The 19,479-nt window shown below is 41.6% G+C and overlaps 1 protein-coding gene across 3 annotated transcripts in view; it reads right to left on the bottom strand.

The window, feature by feature from the left end:
* Positions 1 to 310: 310 nt before the first annotated feature.
* The window catches only part of Exd2 (exonuclease 3'-5' domain containing 2), a 38,556-nt gene continuing 19,387 nt past the window's right edge, over positions 311 to 19,479 (bottom strand). For all 3 annotated transcript variants that reach the window (XM_013115424.3, XM_005072730.4, XM_040742830.1), the window contains 7 exons: positions 16,262 to 16,518; positions 12,672 to 12,798; positions 7,598 to 7,929; positions 6,363 to 6,469; positions 6,022 to 6,157; positions 4,058 to 4,414; positions 311 to 1,565 (listed from right to left, as the gene is read on the bottom strand). In XM_013115424.3, coding sequence (XP_012970878.1) covers positions 1,349 to 1,565; positions 4,058 to 4,414; positions 6,022 to 6,157; positions 6,363 to 6,469; positions 7,598 to 7,929; positions 12,672 to 12,798; positions 16,262 to 16,518 — 1,533 coding nt within the window. In that variant the 3' untranslated portion in view covers positions 311 to 1,348. The remainder of the gene's footprint in view (positions 1,566 to 4,057; positions 4,415 to 6,021; positions 6,158 to 6,362; positions 6,470 to 7,597; positions 7,930 to 12,671; positions 12,799 to 16,261; positions 16,519 to 19,479) is intronic.

Below are 19,479 nucleotides of genomic sequence, written 5' to 3' on the forward strand. Positions count from 1 at the left end.
ACATTACACAGATTCCCCAGAAGAGCTGGTACTAGTTGTTTTTAAGAATGTCTAGTCTTGATCCTAGATATGCCTGTGAGGGGAGAAGTGGGAAGGTAGGGCGGAGGGACAGAGTGCAGCACACATGCATTTGTGGACTGCAAACCTAGCCCAAGAGCTTGCGGTGCAGTGTGGGTAGTATATCCATGTGTAAGGATCACACTACTGCCATGAGGCAGGGACTCTGAAGAATAAATAGCAACTCCCCCAAGAATACCTACTGATTCTATAACGTCAGTAAGAAAAGTTTCACATTTACAGTCACTGAGCCTTGTGCTTTGAAGTTGTTTTATTTATCAATGTCAGATAGGTTATAACCAACTTGGGTACAATTCCAAAATAGAACTCTTGTTGGATTCTGGCCATAAAATTCTGTTCAAGCTTGTTAAGAGCTTATAAAATAAGAAAGTTTCCCTAATAGTTTAGAAAAAATACTAATTGCTAATAAATTGATTTCATACTCAAAGTAGTAGTCTAACATTTTGAAAGATGAAACATTACCCTTTTAAACTTCTAATGTATCAGTTAATCTCAGCTTCCCAGGCTCCAAGGGAGGTGACATCCTCACCTGGTCAAAGGCTCTGGGAGCGAATTAAATGCTAAGGAGAGGTCAGTATTGCAAATGCAATGGACCGTGAACACTGATGGGAGAGGGCACTGACTCTGAGAAATGATAACCCTCAGAAGCAGGACAGGAGATAGGCGCCAAGTAGATATCCAGAGGAGAGAACAACGAATCAAAGCTCTCCTAGGAAAGGGTGTATACTTGGGTCCCACCCAGCTGAAAATTCATTTCCAGAAAAGGACTCCCCTGTGATAAGGAAGAAGCACATGGCAGTAAGCTGGGCTTTGGTCCTATATGCAAAAGTGAGAACGTTTTCAAGCATGTCAAATAAATCCAAGTAATACAGTTGGGATAGACCCTAATAAACAAATATGGAAAAGCAAGAAAGATTAAAATTAGGAATACGAATCTGACTCTGGAGCACTTCTTCAACTCCAGAAGAAAGTTTTCTCCCTGCCCCAGAGAAAGCAATGCAGTGGAGAGGAGAATTACAAACGTCTCTCAGAGTCTGACAAAGTTACTCCAGGGAGGGGGAGTGGAAATAAAGGCCAAGCTTCCCTTGCACACAAAAACAGGGGATAAAGGAGGAGAAAGAATAGACTCCTCAGTTAAAATTCCAAACCACAGGCTCCCCTTAAAACAACAGCCTTGCTCCATCAGCAGTACCTGGAGTTAGTGTAGCTTAGCACTATGAGCCAGTCATCTGGGCTTCCACCAATGACATTAAACAGCAGGAAGCAGCGATCATGACAGCTTGATGGGAAGGTCATCCCCGTACTTTCGGAGCAGCTTCTGATGGTTATGGTCCACTGACCACTGCTGGGGCAGGTGCTTAGGCTGCATGGAGTCCAGGAAGTGCTGACGCCAGCGACTCTCCAGTTGCATGAGGGAGCGCAGCCCACCCTCGGTGTGACGCTGTACCACCTTCAGCCCATGAGGAATATAGCTTTCATTGTATATTCTGCCAAAACATGAAGGTGCAGATGATCTGAGCTAAATAAGCACTGGCAGTCCCACAGGCAGATAAGAGAGAGACCACAAAATTCACACTGTTTTAATGTTTACAAAATATCTTTTTTTCTCACCTCTTAATACTTAGCATATAAGGCTCACACTGAAGGCATTTAGGGTTTTGAGTTATACATACAATCAGTCCTATAGGGAACCGTGGTGATGGGTAAGGAATACTGATCTTGTATTTGTTGAACCAAGGCTACTCAGGAATAGCTTACTTCTCTGTAAGCCATTAATTATTTATTCTAAACCATAATCAGTATTAAAATAAGGCTGTTAAATCAGCCCACATAGCCTGGCTTCTCAGAACACTGCCAAACCTGGGTGCAAAACTCAAGGCAGTCCATTTCTTTAGTGCCTTCTTCACACACACACACACACACACACACACACACACACACACACACACACACAAATTCAAGGCAGTCCATTTCTTTAGTGCCTTCTTCACACACACACACACACACACACACACACAAATTCAAGGCAGTCCATTTCTTTAGTGCCTTCTTCACACACACACACACACACACACACAAATTCAAGGCAGTCCATTTCTTTAGTGCCTACACACACACACACACACACACACACACACACACACACACACACACACACACACACAGAGTCAGACCACATTGGCAGGGAGTGTTTTAGTCATAGTGAGATGTTCCCATGGCTGCTCAGCTGTGCAGACAGTGTACTGTAGAAGATGAACCCCTGCCTAGTCCCCAGCTAGACAGGAAACCATAAAAACTGCTCTTACTATGTGAGCTGAGCTTCCCTCTACCTCCTTCAAGGGAAAAACCACCGTTCTCAAAAGCACCTTGCTCCCCGCTTCTTTCCTCTCAGTATCTAATCCAGTCCTCCTGCCACGCTCCCGCCAGTTTAGCAACTTTGGGCTCTCCCAATATTTGCAGGTGTTTTATTATTTGCCTCATTAGCTTCCCATTTTTTTTCTTGTTTGCTTTCTGAGACGGGGCATCTCTATGTAGTCCTGGCTGTCCTAGACCTCAGTATGTAAACCAGGCTGGCACTGAACTCACACAGATCGACCTGCCTCTGCCTCTGGGAGTGTCACCATGCCTAGTCCCATAAATTTACAATGTTTCCAAACATCCTGACACAGTCTCAATCTATCACCTAACTCAGGGACCTGCTTATAGAAAGGTATATGGCTAGTCAGCCATGGCAGTGCACGCCTTTAATCCCAAGTCTTGGGAGGCAAAGACAGGAGGACCTCTGTGAGTTCGAGACCAGAGTGAGTTCCAGGATACCAAGACAGCCAGATCTACACAGAGAAACCCTGTTCTGAGGGGGGAAAACTTTAAACAATTAAAAACTATGTAAGGTAAAAGTAAAAAGTCATTAAGTTGCTATTAGAAATACAATTTATGAGTTTGGTACTTCAGGGTGTCTTTAAGTATCTGTTTAGGAAATATTTGCAGTATCTCTAGGCTGTGGTAGATCAGTAGTATGAGTAAAACAAACTTTTGAATAAAGAAATAAATGTTTGTTGATATAAATATAGTTTTTACTCCTTTATTATCAGCCACATTATCAGACTTTTATGGATCTCTAATCCTGTAAAAAACTGACAGCTGCATAGTAACCTACAATGCTTATTGTTGGAGCCATGTACACGTTCATGCCTCAGGATCATAAACTTCTTGTTTAGAAACATTGAGTTATGTCATATTAATTCAACTATGTACTCATGTGGAAGAAGGGGAAAAGAGAAAGGAAAGAAGAAAAAAGATTAAATAGGACAGTGGTTTGCTCAAAATTCTATCCAGTAGCTTCAGACAAGAAATATGAATGAATGCACTGGTCAAAATTCTCAAAAATCTAGGTATGAAGACACAAAACTACATATAATTTATTTACTTCATGGCAATTCAGAGATTTCAGGGTATTAACTGATTATTGTTTTCATCTTATGTGCTCACTTTAGGATTAACCTCTCCAGAAGGATGCATGAGACCAACTACATTTGACCTTATAGAGTCAACAACAGATACCTCACAATTGGCAAATCTCTCTTTTAAAAAAAAAATCACATTTAGGTGAGTGTGTTGTCTGTATGTATATACATGTGGAAGTACACACGTGCAAGCATGCCATGAAACATGTGTAGAGGTTAGAGAACAACTTTGGGAACTGGTTCCCTCAATCCACCATGTCAGTCCTCGGGATCCAAGTAAAGTTGTCAGGTTTGGCAGCAAGCACCTTAACCTGCTGAGCCATCTCACCATCTCCTATGAAATAGAAATTCTCAAGCTGCTTGGTTCTGTCCCATGGTATCTTAAACAAATAGATACTAGATTAATAAGCATGTGGCCAAGCACTGGGGGTTGTAACAAGCATTTTCATGAAGCACTGGGGGCTGCTGTCACTGGGTCATTCCCCATCCTTTCTCTGAACAACAGTAAGTCATACCTGGTCTCCAGGCTGGCAGCCTCTTGGAGCATCTCCTCTGTAACAGTATCTGTGTTATAAAACTCCCTGAGTGCATGCAGCAGCTCTTCTTTCCGATGGGCTGGCAGGCTTTCTGCATTGAGCAGGGCTCTGGCTCCAGAACGCACTTGCCTACGCTCTAGATCTTCCAGCAGGCGTAAGCCCTCCTCTGAGCCAATGGGAGCCTGGAACTCCTTGGCCAGCTGTTGCTTCAGATGGTTGTCATAGTAATTGGAGATGGCATGGCAGGAGGTGCAGAGCAACAGTACATCATGGGAGTTGTGGTCCTTCATCTCAATGGGGAAATGCTTGCGATACTCATGTGGAATGATATTTTTCCTGGAACGAGCCCACCCCAAGAGTAGTGCTCATTAGCTTATGACACAGACCACATATGGAGTCAGCAGATGAACTACTCGGAGTCTAACCTGGGCCTAAATGTGACTGGGAAGGCTTGGGCAGCACAACTCAATAGAGGTTACATGAAGGCAATACTACCTATGTCACTCTCAGGCCCACCTGCCTGCCTTATCTACCTATGCTTATCTCTCCTTGAAGTAAGTACAGACTCCCTGCTGTCAGGCTTCAATGGCAGAGACTAGTAACAACCACTGTGTTCCTAGAAAGGAGAGTCTAAGAGAAATGAAATGATATTATAATGGCTTTTGACATCTCACAATAACTCTTAAAAAGTCTGGTGGGCTGAGCAAACCAACTTCCTTTATCTGAGGACTCCCTCACCCGGACACTATTTCTCAGCTCACCAAGGTCTGCCATCATTGTCTACGTACAACTAAGTTCTCAAGGAAAATTCCCAGTGGCAACAGTTGTCCCACTTTAATTAATTTGGAAGTGAATTACTAAAGAGAAGCAATGTGGCACAAGTCTGTAATTCCAGCCCTTGGAAGGCTAAGTCAGGAGGATAACCACATTTAAGGCTATATAAAAATATTCTGTCTCAGCCAGGTGGTGGTGGCACTCAGGAGACAGAGGCAGGTAGATCTCTGGGTTCAATGCCAGCCTGGTCTATAGAGGGAGTTCCAGGACAGCCAGGGCTACATAGAGAAACTCTGTTTCAGAAAAAAAAGAAAAGAAATATTTTGGTTCAAAATGATGTCCAACCAAAATTAAGATTAAAAAAATTACGAAACACACTAGGAATGGTGGGAAGAAGAGAGGAAAAGGGGAAGCAAGGAGGGAGGGAAGTTGGAAGGGAAGAAAAAGAAGAGAAATACTGCACAGGGGCCACAGAGAAAGCGCAAACACAGGTACTCAAGCCCAGTGGTCAGCCTCATGTTCACAATGGGAACCCTAATGTGAAAGAACATCCTTGGAGAACTCTATAAACAATACTAAGGCTTAGAAAGCTTGAAAGCTTCAGGGAGGGTACTGGGGTACAGCCTCAAGGTCTCCCTTAAGGGGAATAGAGGCCATTAGAGATGGCCAGGCAGAATGATGAAGCTGTTAGGAAAACTGCAATGTTTGTAGAGTGAAGTCTCTCTGTGTGGTGGTTTGAAAGAAAATGGCTCCTAAAGGGCATGGCACTAATGGGAGGTGTGGCCTCGTAGGAGAAGGCCTTGTTAGAGGAAGTATGTCACTGTGGGGGTGGGCTTTGAGGTATCCTATGCTCAAGCTACACCCAGTGAGACAATTCACTTCCTGTTGCCTGCAAGAGAAGATTTGGGACATTCAGCGTCTTCTTTAGCACCATATCTGCCTGCACACTACCATATTGCACCATGATAACAATGGACTAAATCTCTGAAAATGTAGGCTACTCCTATTAAATGTTTTCTTCTGTAAGAGTTACCATGGTCATGATGTCTCTTCACAGCAATAGAAACTCTAACTAAGACACTCTGCCATGTGGGAAAACTTAACCAAGGCAGGTGACTACACAGGCAATTCCCACAGGAGGCAGTTACTTAGTTTAACACAATACTCACCGGATGTAGGTATCTGTCTTGCCACATACAACACACAGGTTCTCTTTAACCATCAAGTAATAATCTCCTGGGGATTCAGGTCTTCCTGCAGGTTCAAACTGCAGCCTGACCACAAAAGGTTCTTTACTCACCAGCTCTTAGGAAAAAGAAAACACATCAGTGCTGGGCTACTCCCACCTCCACCACCAGGAAGCAATCTTTAACTATTGTTATGTGCTAGTAGAGAATGCCTAGCCCCACACATCTCAGAGTCTCTTTGCCTTCCTCTATTCACTCTCTTCCATACCCCACTCACGTCAAGACCCTAAGTATAAATAAATTATGATAAATGAGTCTCATACCTCCAATGCCTTTGTCCAGGTACCACTGAGCTTTCCTCCGGTCACAGGTGCACAGGGGCTGCCCATCAGGGGCTTGGAGAAAGCAGTTATCATAAAGAGGCGATTTTCTGCAAGGAAAAGAAACCTCATACTGAAAGCTATTGGCCAAGCTACCCAAGACCTTCCCATACTCTCTTCTGAGTGATTCAAACTATTTGCAACACCAGAATCAATCATATTACATATGGAAAAACAGGCAGGAAACCACAGTCAATCCTCAGGAGGCACTGGCTAGGACACAGGGCAACAAATGAACTCCTAAGGCCTCTAGTTTTTATACTTATGGACTGAGACACCAGGAAGTGATTTGGGAGTTGTTCACAGAGCTCTGCTGTGAATGAAAACAGGAACAGAGCACCAAAAGCTGCCAAATCACTGAATTAAACAGTAAATGAAAACTGTAAAAGTTCAAGATAAAGTAATGAGGGCCGTGTGGGTTGATTTCTGGTTCACAGGCAATGCTTCCCTCAATTTAATCATCTCATTCCTGAGGTGCCATGCTCCAGAGATCGCACTTCCACTCCAAAGCACTTACTACTTAACCTCCTCAAGAGGTGTCAGTCACACAGGAGAGTCTCACTAGCTACACAATAAAGTTGGCATGGGGCTGGAAACACTCATGAACAAGAAATCTGAAGCATTTATCCTGGTAAATATTAGGACTTCATGTTATTCACGTTCATAACATTCTCAAACAAGGGATAAAAATTATATCCCCTTCAAATATCTCATTACCACTTATTTATTTTGGGGAGAGGCACAAATGTTCATAACATTCTCAAACAAGGGATAAAAATTATATCCCCTTCAAACATTTCATTACCACTTATTTGGGGTCAGAGGACAACTTTGGGAGTCAGTTCTCTCCTTCTACCATGTGGGTCCTGAAGCCTAAACTCAGGTCATTAGGTTTGGGAGCAAGTGCCTCAACCTGGCAAGTCATCTCTATGGCCCCATACCTCTTTTACAGGTAAAGTTACAGGCCTATACAGTCAGTGACAAAGCTAGGGTAAGTTCTCTTCATTTCTATTCCAATTGACAAACAGAAAAATAAAAGAAGGGGAAAAGAAAAATACACAAATAAAAGAGTATAGTCCAAATGTCACTAACAGCAGGGAAAGGTTCATTAACCCTGGAAAGTCTCTGCTGCCTGACTCAGGGTAATGCTCTTCATCAGCATGGAACAAATGAGTTACCTGGCAGAATAGCCCACCCCCAGGGGCTTTCTTTTATGCTTCCTGGGGTCTCTCCCATGGTTGCTGCCTGGCATCATTCCATCAGGCTTAGCCTTCCTATTTCTTGGCTTCTGTTGAAACTCCAGTGCTTCCCCATTAAGCTCTTCACACAATCGGCCAAGTCCCTTGCTTCGGAATGGGATGTCTACCATAGCCCTGCATTTCTCCAAGACTTTCCTCCAGTTGACTTGGTCATTGTTTTCCTCCTCACAGGAATTTCTAGACAAAGGGTATCCAAGAAGATGGAGAAAGAGAGCCACTGAAATCTGTGCATCCCTGGCAGCATAAGTTACCTGAAGAGAAAAGTCAGAGGTCAGCGGGATGTGGAAGACAGGCCAATCACAATGCCGTGAACTCCACTCAGGGAAGCACTTGCTTAGCAGTCTAAAATCTTGTTAGTTTGCTAATCCCAGCACTTGGGAAACTGCCTTGAGGTTAAGGCCTATATTAGCTACAGCGTGAGGCTCTATCTCTAATACAAAACCAAAATAAATAAATAAATAAAAAGTCTATTATGGCAGTTGCATTGATAGTTCAGTTGGTAAAGTGTTTGCCTTACAAGCATAAAGACATAAGCTTGATCCCCAGAGATCACGTAAAAACGCTGGGTATGGTGACATTTGCCTGTAATCCCAGAATTGGAAAAACAGAGATGGACAAACTCCTTGGGCTTCTAAACCTGCTTAGGATTAGTGGGATGCCCAACTTTATCCTTTTTGAGACAAAATCTGGCTATATAGGTTGGAATGGCCTTGAGTTAGAGACACTCTACATGTGTTACCATGCCTGATATTTTAAATAGGTCAATTTTATTACATAGAAATTAATCTTAATAAAATCATTTTTCATGTGTTACCACCATTAAAAAGAAAAAAAAAAAGCCAAGTTTTGTGGCACATACCTTTAATCCCAGCAGAGACAGGCAGATCTGTCAGTTTGAGACTAGCCTAGTCTACATACATTTCCAGGTCTACTTAGTAAGACCTTGTCTGGAAGAGCAGCCCCAACCACTGAGCTATCTCTCCAGCTCCTGTGATTTAAATTTTTAATATTTTGGGGCAGGAAGAGATAGTTTCTCAGCCCTGTTGCGCAGACAAGTTGATATGTATCTCATTTGTTTGTTTTCAAGACAGGGTTTCTATATATAATCCTGGCTGTCCTGGAACTTGTTTTCTAGGCCAGGCTGGCTTCGAACTCACAGAGATCCACCTGCCTCTGCCTCCCAAGTGCTAGGATTAAAGGCACGTGCTACCATCACCTAGTTTTATTTACTTATTTTTATTTTATGAGTATTTAACCAAATATATGTATGTGTAATTGCTGTTCATGGAAGCTAGAAGAGAGCACTGGATCTCCTGGAATAGAGTTACAGGTGATTGTGAATCACTATGTTTGGAGCTGGGAATAGAACTCAGGTCCTCTGGAAGAGCAGTAGTACTCATCTGCTGAGCCATCTCTCCAGCCCCTTATTCTCTGAAATCTTAATCACTATGCTTACAGTTAGAAAAAACAGCATTCTTAAATATTTTGTCACATTGTTTATCTACGTGTATGTACAGCTACATGTGCCACAGCGTGTGTGTGTGTGTGTGTGTGTGTGTGTGTGTGTGTGTGTGTGTGTGTGTGTGTGTGTGTGTGTGTGTAGAGGTCATAGGACAACTTTCTAGAGTCGATTGTCTCCATCTGCCAAGTGGATCCTAGGGATTGAATTAAGGTTTCCAGGCTTAGTGGCAAGAACTATTATCCACTGAGCCATCTTGCTGGTCCCAATTAAGAATTATTAACTCTCAGTCTGGTGTTGGTGGCACATATCTTTAATCCCAGCACCTTTAAAAAGTCTCCATTTCCATAGCAATGAGGATCATAAATTGGGCTTCAACTTTGGTAACAATAAACTTTGCCCCACTAAATTTTATCTTGAACATTTTCAAGCCCTAAAGAGGCCAAGGGAATATGAGAATTGACATTCATAACTGTCAATAAATGCTTTAATGCTCATTTTTTATCTATTTTGAGACAGGGTCTCACTATCCTGGACCATGCTACGTAGACCAGTATGAACTCAAACTCACAAAGATCAATTCACTTCTGTCTCCTGAGTTCTGGGATTAAAGGCACGGACTACCACTACTGGCTTTAACTCTTCACAACACAAATATCCCATACTTTTTTTTTTTACCAGATGCATATTAAAGTTAAATTGCACTTATGAAGATATTTCACCATAGGCCAGTAAGAAGGGATCAGTGGGTAAAAGTGCTCGCTGCCAAGTCTAACCACTCAAGTTCGATCACCAGGTTCCACATGGTAGGAGAGAACTGATTCCCTCAAGTTGTCCTCTGACTTCCACAAGCACACTGTGCCATTCAGGAACACACACAATAAATAAAAATGTAACAAAAAAGATACTACACCTCTAAATATATGAGCATGTATTTCCTCAGCTCAAGGAATTCTCCTGCATAATCATAACACTTAAGAACTTTAATGCTGGTGCAACACAAGAACATTAGCAGATACATAGTTCTACTGTCTCCAATGGTCCTAATAACATTAGTCTTTTACAAATTAGGATTCCTGATTCAGTATGTAATCAAGCATCATAAATAGGGCTGAGGCTATAGCTCAGTAGACTGCCTGCCTGGTACACACAAGGTGCTGGGTTCAATCCTCTATACCAGAAAAAAAAAACTATAGTAAGAATCACACATTTTGATACCACTACCAATAAACTATTTTTTTACATGATAGCTTTATTGAGCTCTAAACCATGTGCCATACAATTCACTCAGGTATCTAGTTCAATTATTTTAGCATCCGAACAGAACTAAGCAATTATAAATAAGAATCAATCAGGACACTGGCCAATTCACACACACACAAAAAATCATATATCCTCTAGCAATTCTCTGTTCTTTACTGAAGCAACCTATTTTGGATGTTTCATGGAAATGGAATCACATACTATATAATCTCTGTGACTAGCTTTTCTCACTTAGCATAATTCAGAGTCTCATATTCATTCTCTCTCCCTGCTTCCTGAGACAGGGTCTCCTTGTAGACCAACTTGGCCTCAAACTGCAGTGAGCCTCCTACCTCAGCATCTTGATAGAGACAGGAGACAGACAAGCCCCTAAATGAGTTAGACCTTGTTGTCACAGAACTCATTCTGTAGACTAGGCTGGTCTTGAACTCAGGGACCAGCCAGCCTCTGCTGGGATCAAAGGAGTTCACCATCACACCCAGCTTTTCTTATCCTTTTTTATGTCTCTCTCCCTCTCTCTTTTTTTTTTTTTTTTTTTTTGGTATGGTACTGGAAAAACTAAGTCTATGCCTAGAGCATGTCATGAAAAATTTACATCCTAAACAGGCTGGGGTTAAGTCAATAGTGTAGAGAACACTAAGGAAATAAAAATATTAATATTCTATCCTAAGAAAACAAAGTATTGTTCCTGATGAAATGGACTATTTACTTATATTGGGAAGATAGAGTAGGGAATAAATTCTTGTTTGAGATCCAGGAACTGGGTCATAATTTCTGTATAAGAAGTCAAAACATGGCCGGGCGGTAGTGGTGCATGCCTTTAATTCCTGCACTCAGAAGGCACAGGCTGGTGGATTTCTGTGAGTTCAAGACCAGTCTAGTCTTCAGAGCAAGTTCCAGGACAACCAAGGCTACACAGAGAGTCTTGAAAAGTCAAGGAAAAAAGTCTATGATAGCCTGAATGCAACTGGCCCCTATAATCTCTCAGGAAGTGGCACTACTAGGAGGTGTGGCTTTGTTGGAGGAAGTATGTCACTGTGGGGGCAGGCTTTGAGGTTTCCTATGCTTAGGGTATCGCCCAGCATTTCAGTCAACTTCCTATTGCTGGCAAGAAGTAGGACTCTCAGCTACTACCCCAGCACCACGTCTGCCTGCATGTTGCCATGCTCCCCATCATGATGATAATGAACTGAACCTCTGAAACTGTAAGTGAGCCACCCCAATTAAATGTTTTCCTTTATAAGAGTTGTCATGGTGATGGTGTCTCTTCATGGCAATAAAAACCTTAACTAAAGTCAAAACACACTATGCACAAATAAGAAAGAATGACACATGCATTTAATCTGGAAGTATAAAGGTAATTACCAGAAAAAATTAAAGTGGTGGCCTCTGAGAAGGAAGAGCAAAAGAAACAGTGGGATGAGAAAGACAGAGAACTACTTACTGTTTCTTATGGTGAGATTTACAGCACTTTATCTGTATTGGGTATATAAACTGGAAGCCTTATGAGATCTATGAGAATTTTTAGAAAGAACTCTAGGAGAATTTTTAAGAATTTCTAAAGAGAACTTTAAGAGAGAGATTTTAGAGAAAGAACTTTTGAGGAAAAATCTTACAGAGAGCTTTTTGAGAGAGAACTTTGGGAATAACATCTTTTGAAGAATAAAGAGCCATAAGAGAAATGTGTGTATGAACTGATTCGTTCGCCCTCAGATCATATTTGATGGGGGAGGTCCTTCTGTGTTCTGTGAATATGTATTTCTCTTATTGGCTGATGAATAAAGCTGTTTTGTCCAATGGGCAGGCAGGATGTAGTCAGGAGGAAGTGTAGGTGGAACCACCAGACTAGAAGAATACTGGGAAGAGGAACACAGAGATACCATGCAGCTGCCGAGGAAGCAAGAGGTCTGGGCATCACCAGTAAGCCAAGACCATGTGGAGATACACAGATTAATAGAAATGAGTTAATAATTAAGAGAGAGCTAGCCAATAGGAAGCCTAAGCCTTCAACCAAACAGTTTATAATTAATATAAGCTCTGTGTTTATTTGGGACCAAAAGGCTGTGGGTCAGGATGGAAAAGAAACTTCCGTCTACACATTTAGTTAGCCCAATCTACCTGCTGTAAGTCTACTCCTGAACCATCGATACATTGGAGTATCCGTCACATTCAAAACTAAAATGCAATAGGTCTCTTAATGTATCACCTAACAGTCTACTTTACCCAATACTCATATTGAAGATTAGAATCAACTACTCTGATAAAAAGTACCTGGTCTTCAGTAAGATTCTCAGCATCCCAGTTGCTGCAACGAAGTAGAAGGGACTTGTCGAGTGGAAAGTTCAAAACAGTCTCAGCAAGTGATTTCAGGCTAAGCCCATTACAGAGTATATTGTTTCTATAAGAAATAAATAAAATCATGTATCAAAAATGGGAAAATGACATGAATAGGAAAATTTTTAAATGACCAATTAACAGAAGACAAGTAAGCACAAGAAATCAAAGAAAATGGTGAATTGCTATCAGTTTTGCAATGGTTTTTGTTTTGTTTTTTAAACACATACATCTAGTATCAATGGAGCATAAAAATCAATTCAACTCATAAAATTGGTAAGCTGGCCCTCTTTATGATCATTATGAAAAAGTTTAAAAATAAATATCAAAAACTCTCTGATCTAGCATCTCCTTTTCTGGGAGTTTATCCAAAGGACAAAGACTTAAGTGGATATTCACTGCAGCACTATATGTAGCAAGAATTGTAAGCAGACCAAATGTCCTTTAATGGTACTCATGCCTTATGTTTTATATATATGAATAAAAATGACAAAGCTATTGTCATCTAGGAGGTAAGAGTATAAAAACCAGTAATTGTTTCTGTTCTTCAAAACTTTCTGATTAAAACTGTTGCAGGGGGCTGGAGAGACGGCTCACAGGTTAAGAGCACTTGCTGGTCTTCCAAAGAATTCAGATTTGGTTCCCAGCACCCACAAGGCAGCTCACAACCATCTGTGACTCCAGTTCCAGGGAATTTTGACACCTTCTCTGCCGCACCAGGCACTGCACACATGGGGAGTACTTACATACATGCTGGGAAAACACTTGTACACATAAACATAAATAAATCATTTAAAAATTGATGAGGGGTAACAAAAAGATTTCATCATTGATCTTCGACAATCAGAGACTAACCAATTAAGAAAACATCAGTGGGCCAGTGAGGTGGCACAGGAATAAAGGGACCTCCCACCAAATCTGACAAGCTGAGTTTAATCCCCAATCCACAAGGTATAAGGAAATAATGAACTCCTACAAGTTGTCCTCTAACCTCTACATGTGTACCTTGGGAGACTGTCTGTCTGTCTGTCTGTCTGTCTGTCTGTCTGTCTCTCTCTCTCTCTCTCACACACACACACACACATGCACACACATACACAAAAAATTTTAAGTAAATAGAATGAAATTCACATATATACAGAAAACATGAAGAGAGCAAGTATGGTGGTACAGTCTTATCATTCTAGGACTTGGGAAGTGGAGGCAAAAAGATCAGGAGTTCAAGATCTTCCTTAGCTGCATGGAGTTCCAGACCCAGCAGGGCTACTTGGAATCTTATTCATTAATCCATTTAAAATGTTTAAGTCTTTGTGTGTGTGTGTGTGTGTATACATACATGTGTATGCACATTCATGTAACTGCAGGTGAACATGTGTGGGTGCAACCCTGAATATCTGTCCTTCTCTTCTTCCTTGTTTGAGACAGGTTCTCTTTGCTGTTCGCAACTAGATATGCCAGGCTAGCTGACCAAGGAGCTTCCTGGGATTCTCCTGTCTCCACCTCTCACAGCATACAGACCTCTGGGATTTACATATACACTACTTCACTGACTTTACGTGGGTTCTGGAGATTCAAACTTAGGCAAGCACTTTTACCCACTTAGCTATCTTCCCAGAAATGTCTTAAAAAATAAAAAAATAAAAGGAAGGCAGGAAGGCAGGCAGAAAGGAAGCCAGCCAGCCAGCCAGCTATATAAAAAGGTCAGGTGTGACAGACAGAATGCACCTGTAATCCCAATGCCAGGAGGCAGAGACAGAGGCTTGTTGACCAGACAGATTAGTCAAATCTGTGAGTTCCAGACTGAGTGAGAGACTCTCTCAAAACAAGAAAGTGATGCTGGGTGGTGGTGGTGCACGCACTCGGGAGGCAGAGGCAGTCGAATCTCTGTGAGTTCGAGGCCAGCCTGGTCTACAAAGCTAGTTCCAAGACAGCTTGGGCTATTACACAGAGAAACCTTGTCTCAAAAAAACAAAACAAAACAAAACAAAAAAGAGTGAAAACTGGGCAGTGATGGTACAAGCCTTTAAACTCAGTACTCAGGAAGCAAAGACAGCCATGTAGGTCTCTGTAAGTTCAAGGCCAGCCTGATCTAGATATTGAGTTCTAGGTCAGTCATGGCTATATGATGAGACCCTGTCTCAAACAACCACAAAATGTAATAAAAAATAATTGAAGAAGACCCTCCACAGTGACCTCCGGCTTCCACACATGCATGTGCACCCAAATACATACACACACAATTTCATTCTTTTTTGTTTTGCTTTTTTCAAGACAGGCTTTCTCTATATTGCTTTGGAGGAAAGACAGGCTTTCTCTATATTGCTTTGGAGGCTGTCCTGGAACTCGCTCTGTAGACCAGGCTGGCCTCAAACTCACAGAGATCTGCCTGCCTCTGCCTCCAGAGTGCTGGCATTAAGGGTGTGCACCACCACCTGGCCACAATTTCATTCTTCTTTCTAACCACAACTTGTATATTATCATTTCACGATAATATTCATCTTTGGCCTAGTTATCTTTTGGGGCATTTTTGAGACAGATGCTCATGATCTAGCCCAGGCTGACCTTATACTCATACCCTCCTTGCCTCAGCCTCAGAGAACAGATTGCACTTTCAATTTACATACACTCATTTAAGTGTCTCCAAATGCCCAGAGAGTATAAATGACAACTATGGTTTCTGAAGAGACGGTTCAACAGTTAAGAGCATTTGCTGCTCTTGCAGAGGACCCAGGCTCAGTTCTTAGCTCCCACATAGTAGCTCACAACCCTCTGTAACTCCAGTTTCAGGGAATCTGATGTCCTCTTCTGGCTTCCACAGATACAAACATATACTCAGGCAAAACAGTCATAAAAATAAATAAATAAAATTCAAGTAAATAAATAAATAATGGATAAATGAGGACTGTGCATGTACCTGAGAAATTATGACCCCTGAAAGATGGAGTGAAACAGAGTTTCTGTAGAAGAAAAGGCTAAGAAGGAAAGCCTCCCTCTCCAAGTCAAGACAAGGTTGACCATTATTTGGGCCTAAGGCTGGTTTGCAAACTAAAATGCTGACCAGAAGTCAGGTCTACCACAGGAGTGGTCAAGACTTGGGAAGTTAAATTGAATACAGGAATCAAAAAAGGAAATCCCAAACCTGGCCCACTGTTGCCATCTGTAACTCAGAACTCTGAGGCCAGGTCACCTAATTTCTGGAAGAGAAACCACTAGTACAGATTCTTATACTTAGTCTTCTGGATTTAAAAGTGATTTCACATGGGAAAAAAATAAACAAACCCTACAGCTCTAACTTAGCCAGTGGGCCACTGGTTCATAACCTCTCCTTTACAAGTGATGAGAGGTTGATCAAAAAAGAAATTTAGCCAACCAAACTTTTCTCACACATTGATATGTCTCCTCACAAGTTCAACATGCATTTTCAAAGCCTTTCGGTGTCTATGGAATTCTAAATGCTTCATTATTGATCCCCTGTATAATGTATAATGTATAATGTTTGCCCCATAGCTACATGCATACAAACATACCCTTGCTTCATGGCCAAGTAGCGGAGGTCCAGACAGCCCCGGACAACGAGGCCATAATCCTGTAGAAGCCTGTTGGCATCTTCTGAGCATCCCACTCCTACTTTCAAGATGGTGCCATCTGCCAGTATGTCCAAAAGCGTTCTTGGTAGTGTTCTGCCTCCATAGATCAGCCTGGGCAAGCGAATCAATGAACAGAAGCCACTCGGGGAAGCCATCTGTAGAAGTGACAAAGGACTGGCTTTGCCTTCCAAATTCACCTGTAAAAGAACAAGACAGCATAGTTCACATCCTTGCTCAGTAGCATGACAAAAGTAAACTCTGGCTAAAAATCCAATCTAAGAGATATACCCTTGGCTTCTCAAAGGGAGCAGCAGAATGGGTTTGAGGTTAAATGCAAGGAGAACCTGTTCTAACAGATGTGAGGCCTTAGAAAGCAGCAGTCTGACTAAGTTTCACAGGGCCAACTCCAGGCCCTGAAATCTGATCAGTCCAGAAATAGTGACCAGCTGACTCAGGAGCTCTGGGACACATGCAGTCAGTCATGCTGGGTTTAAAAGGCTAAGAAAAAGAGGCTACGAGCAGAAACACCAAATGGTACCATACCTGAATGATCTATTGCACATGCTAGAAACTGCCCTTATTTGCTTAACAGCACTGCCTCAAGAGGCAAGTTTCAAAAGGAAGTAGAGGCTAGGCATGGGCATTTGTTTTGAATCCCAGCACAGGGTATAAGGTAATAATCTATGAGTTTGAGGCCAGCCTGATCTGCATATTGAGCTAAGCCAGCCAAAGCTATATATTGGGAACCTTTTTCAAAAACACAAAACAAATCATGCAGAGTACAGCTCTGCCAGCAATAACAGATCCTGGTGGGACAAAGTCACAAATGGAGTTTATCAAAAGAAATGTATATCTTAAAAGAAGAAAATAACTATGCATATTATCTATACACATTATCAACATTTAATCTTTTGGGGTATGACTCCCAAAAGGTAAGTTTGAAAAAATTCTGAAAGAATGTTATCCCAGAAAAACATATAAAATCCGTTTCTATTTTCAAGGACTTAAAGAGTCTTTTGTTTGTTTGTTTGTTTGTTTGTTTTTATTTTTTCAAGACAAGGTTTCTCTGTGTAAGTTCTGGCAGTCCTGGAACTTGCTTTGTAGCCCTCGAACTCATTGAGATCCATCTGCCTCTGCCTCCTGAATGCTGAGACTAAAAGTGTGTGCCACCACCGCTCAGCTGGGTTTAAGGATTCTAAAAGCAATCCACAAAACAGATGAAACACCCAATAAGTTCCTTCTCAATTTTCAGGAAAAGGAACTTTCAGCCTATAGGTGAAACAGCTTACCAAATATGATGGGATAGTGGCAAAGCTGACATTACCATTCAAATTTCCTAGTGTCTACAACAGTAGTTCTGAAGAGAGAGTGATTTTTCCCCGATGGGAAATTTAAGTCTGAAGAAATGTTTGGTCAGGTAGGAGGCAGACGCTGCTGGGCATCCAACAGCATAAGACATCCAACAGTACACATCTTGTAACAAATACTCACAACACAGAACCATCTGCCAGTCATGTCAGCAGTGAGGCTGAGGAGCCCTGCCTGCTCTGACTATGGGTGAGGCTCACACACTGCCTACAGTTATGGCTGGCATGGCCTAAAGGACTTAGAACCTTTCAGGAAAAAGAGACATATAGACCAAGCTCTCACACATAGAAAATGACATGGTAAAAGCAAAGTATTTATCAAACACAGTGTCACAAGTACTGGGAAAAGAAATATTTCTTGAGGCAATCAAGATTACCAAGAGAAAATAGTCAACACCACAAAGATTGCTACTAATAACAAAATGTAAGAGTCTTTGCCCTTAAATTCTACCTTACTGTTCAGCACAGCCACAATTTAACTCACCAAAACCTTAGACTTTCTTCTTAGATACTGCTTTACCAATAGGGGCTATTTACATATCCTCAGAAGAAAGCTGGTGCTGTGTGTGATGAAATATACCTTTGATCCCAGCACTTGGGAGGTATAGGCAAGTGGATCTCTAGGAGTGTGAGGACAGCCTGGTTGTAGAACAATCTTTTTATACACTATGAATATGTATTACTCTCATTTGCTAATAAAGAAATCACTGGCCTATAGCTGGGCAGAAGGAGGTTAGGTGGGAAAAATCAGGTTAAAATGATGCTGGAAGAAGGGTGGAGTCAGAGGAGTCATTAGCCAGACACAGAACAAGTAGAACACACAAAATGGGTTAGAGGTAAAAGCCATGTGGCAGAATATAGATTAATGGAAATGTGTTAAAGTTGTAAGAGATAGTAAGAAGCCTGAGCTATTGACCGAGCTTTTATAATTAATATAATCCTCAGTGTGTTATTTGAGAGCGGCTGTGGAATAGGAAAACTCCGACTACAAAACCTGATCTACATAGCAAGTTCCAAAGCCAACTGGGGCTACATAATGAAAAACTGTATGTATGTCTCCCTTCCTCCCTCCCTCCCTCTGGCCCTCCCTGCCTGTCTGTCTGTCTGTCAGTCATACACATAAATAGTATGAATATATTAAAAGAAAATTTTAAAATAATAAAAACACTGTTATCATGTACAATAGCTTTCTTAAGCCCAAGCTGAATCTAGACTCATCTTAGCACATCTTCAGAGTTTTGGAAAAAATTGGATTACCTACAAAGAACCAATGATATTGTGATGATTATCTTCAACAGCAACAATGGAAACCAGAAGACAATGGAATACAGTCTTGAAAATGACAAAACTAAAATTTTACACTCAGAGGAATTTTTTTTACATGACTAAGAAAAAATATTTTCAGAACAATGGGTATCTTATTATCAATGAGTACCTGAAATAACTTCAAAAAATTTAGCATAGGGGTTAGGTGTGGTTTCGTGACTGTCATCCCAATACGCAGGAGGCTGAGGCAGGGGTACGGCTACACATTCCAGACCAGCCTTAACAATGTATTAAGTACCAGGTCAACCACGGCTATACACAACATTCTGTCTCAAAAGAGCCAACCAACACACAGAAGCAAGAATGACTCTAAGAGTTGGGAATAGGGATGGGAGGTATGAGTCATTATTTAAGAGCACTTGCTGCTCCTGCAGAGACCCAAGTTGTGTTCCCAGCACTCAAGTGGGGTTGCTCACAACTGCTTATAACTCTAGCTCCAAAGGATCCAACATTTTCTACTGACTG

This window comes from Mesocricetus auratus, unplaced genomic scaffold (genome assembly GCF_017639785.1).
Source record: "Mesocricetus auratus isolate SY011 unplaced genomic scaffold, BCM_Maur_2.0 Super-Scaffold_15014, whole genome shotgun sequence".
NCBI classification, from domain to species: domain Eukaryota; kingdom Metazoa; phylum Chordata; class Mammalia; order Rodentia; family Cricetidae; genus Mesocricetus; species Mesocricetus auratus.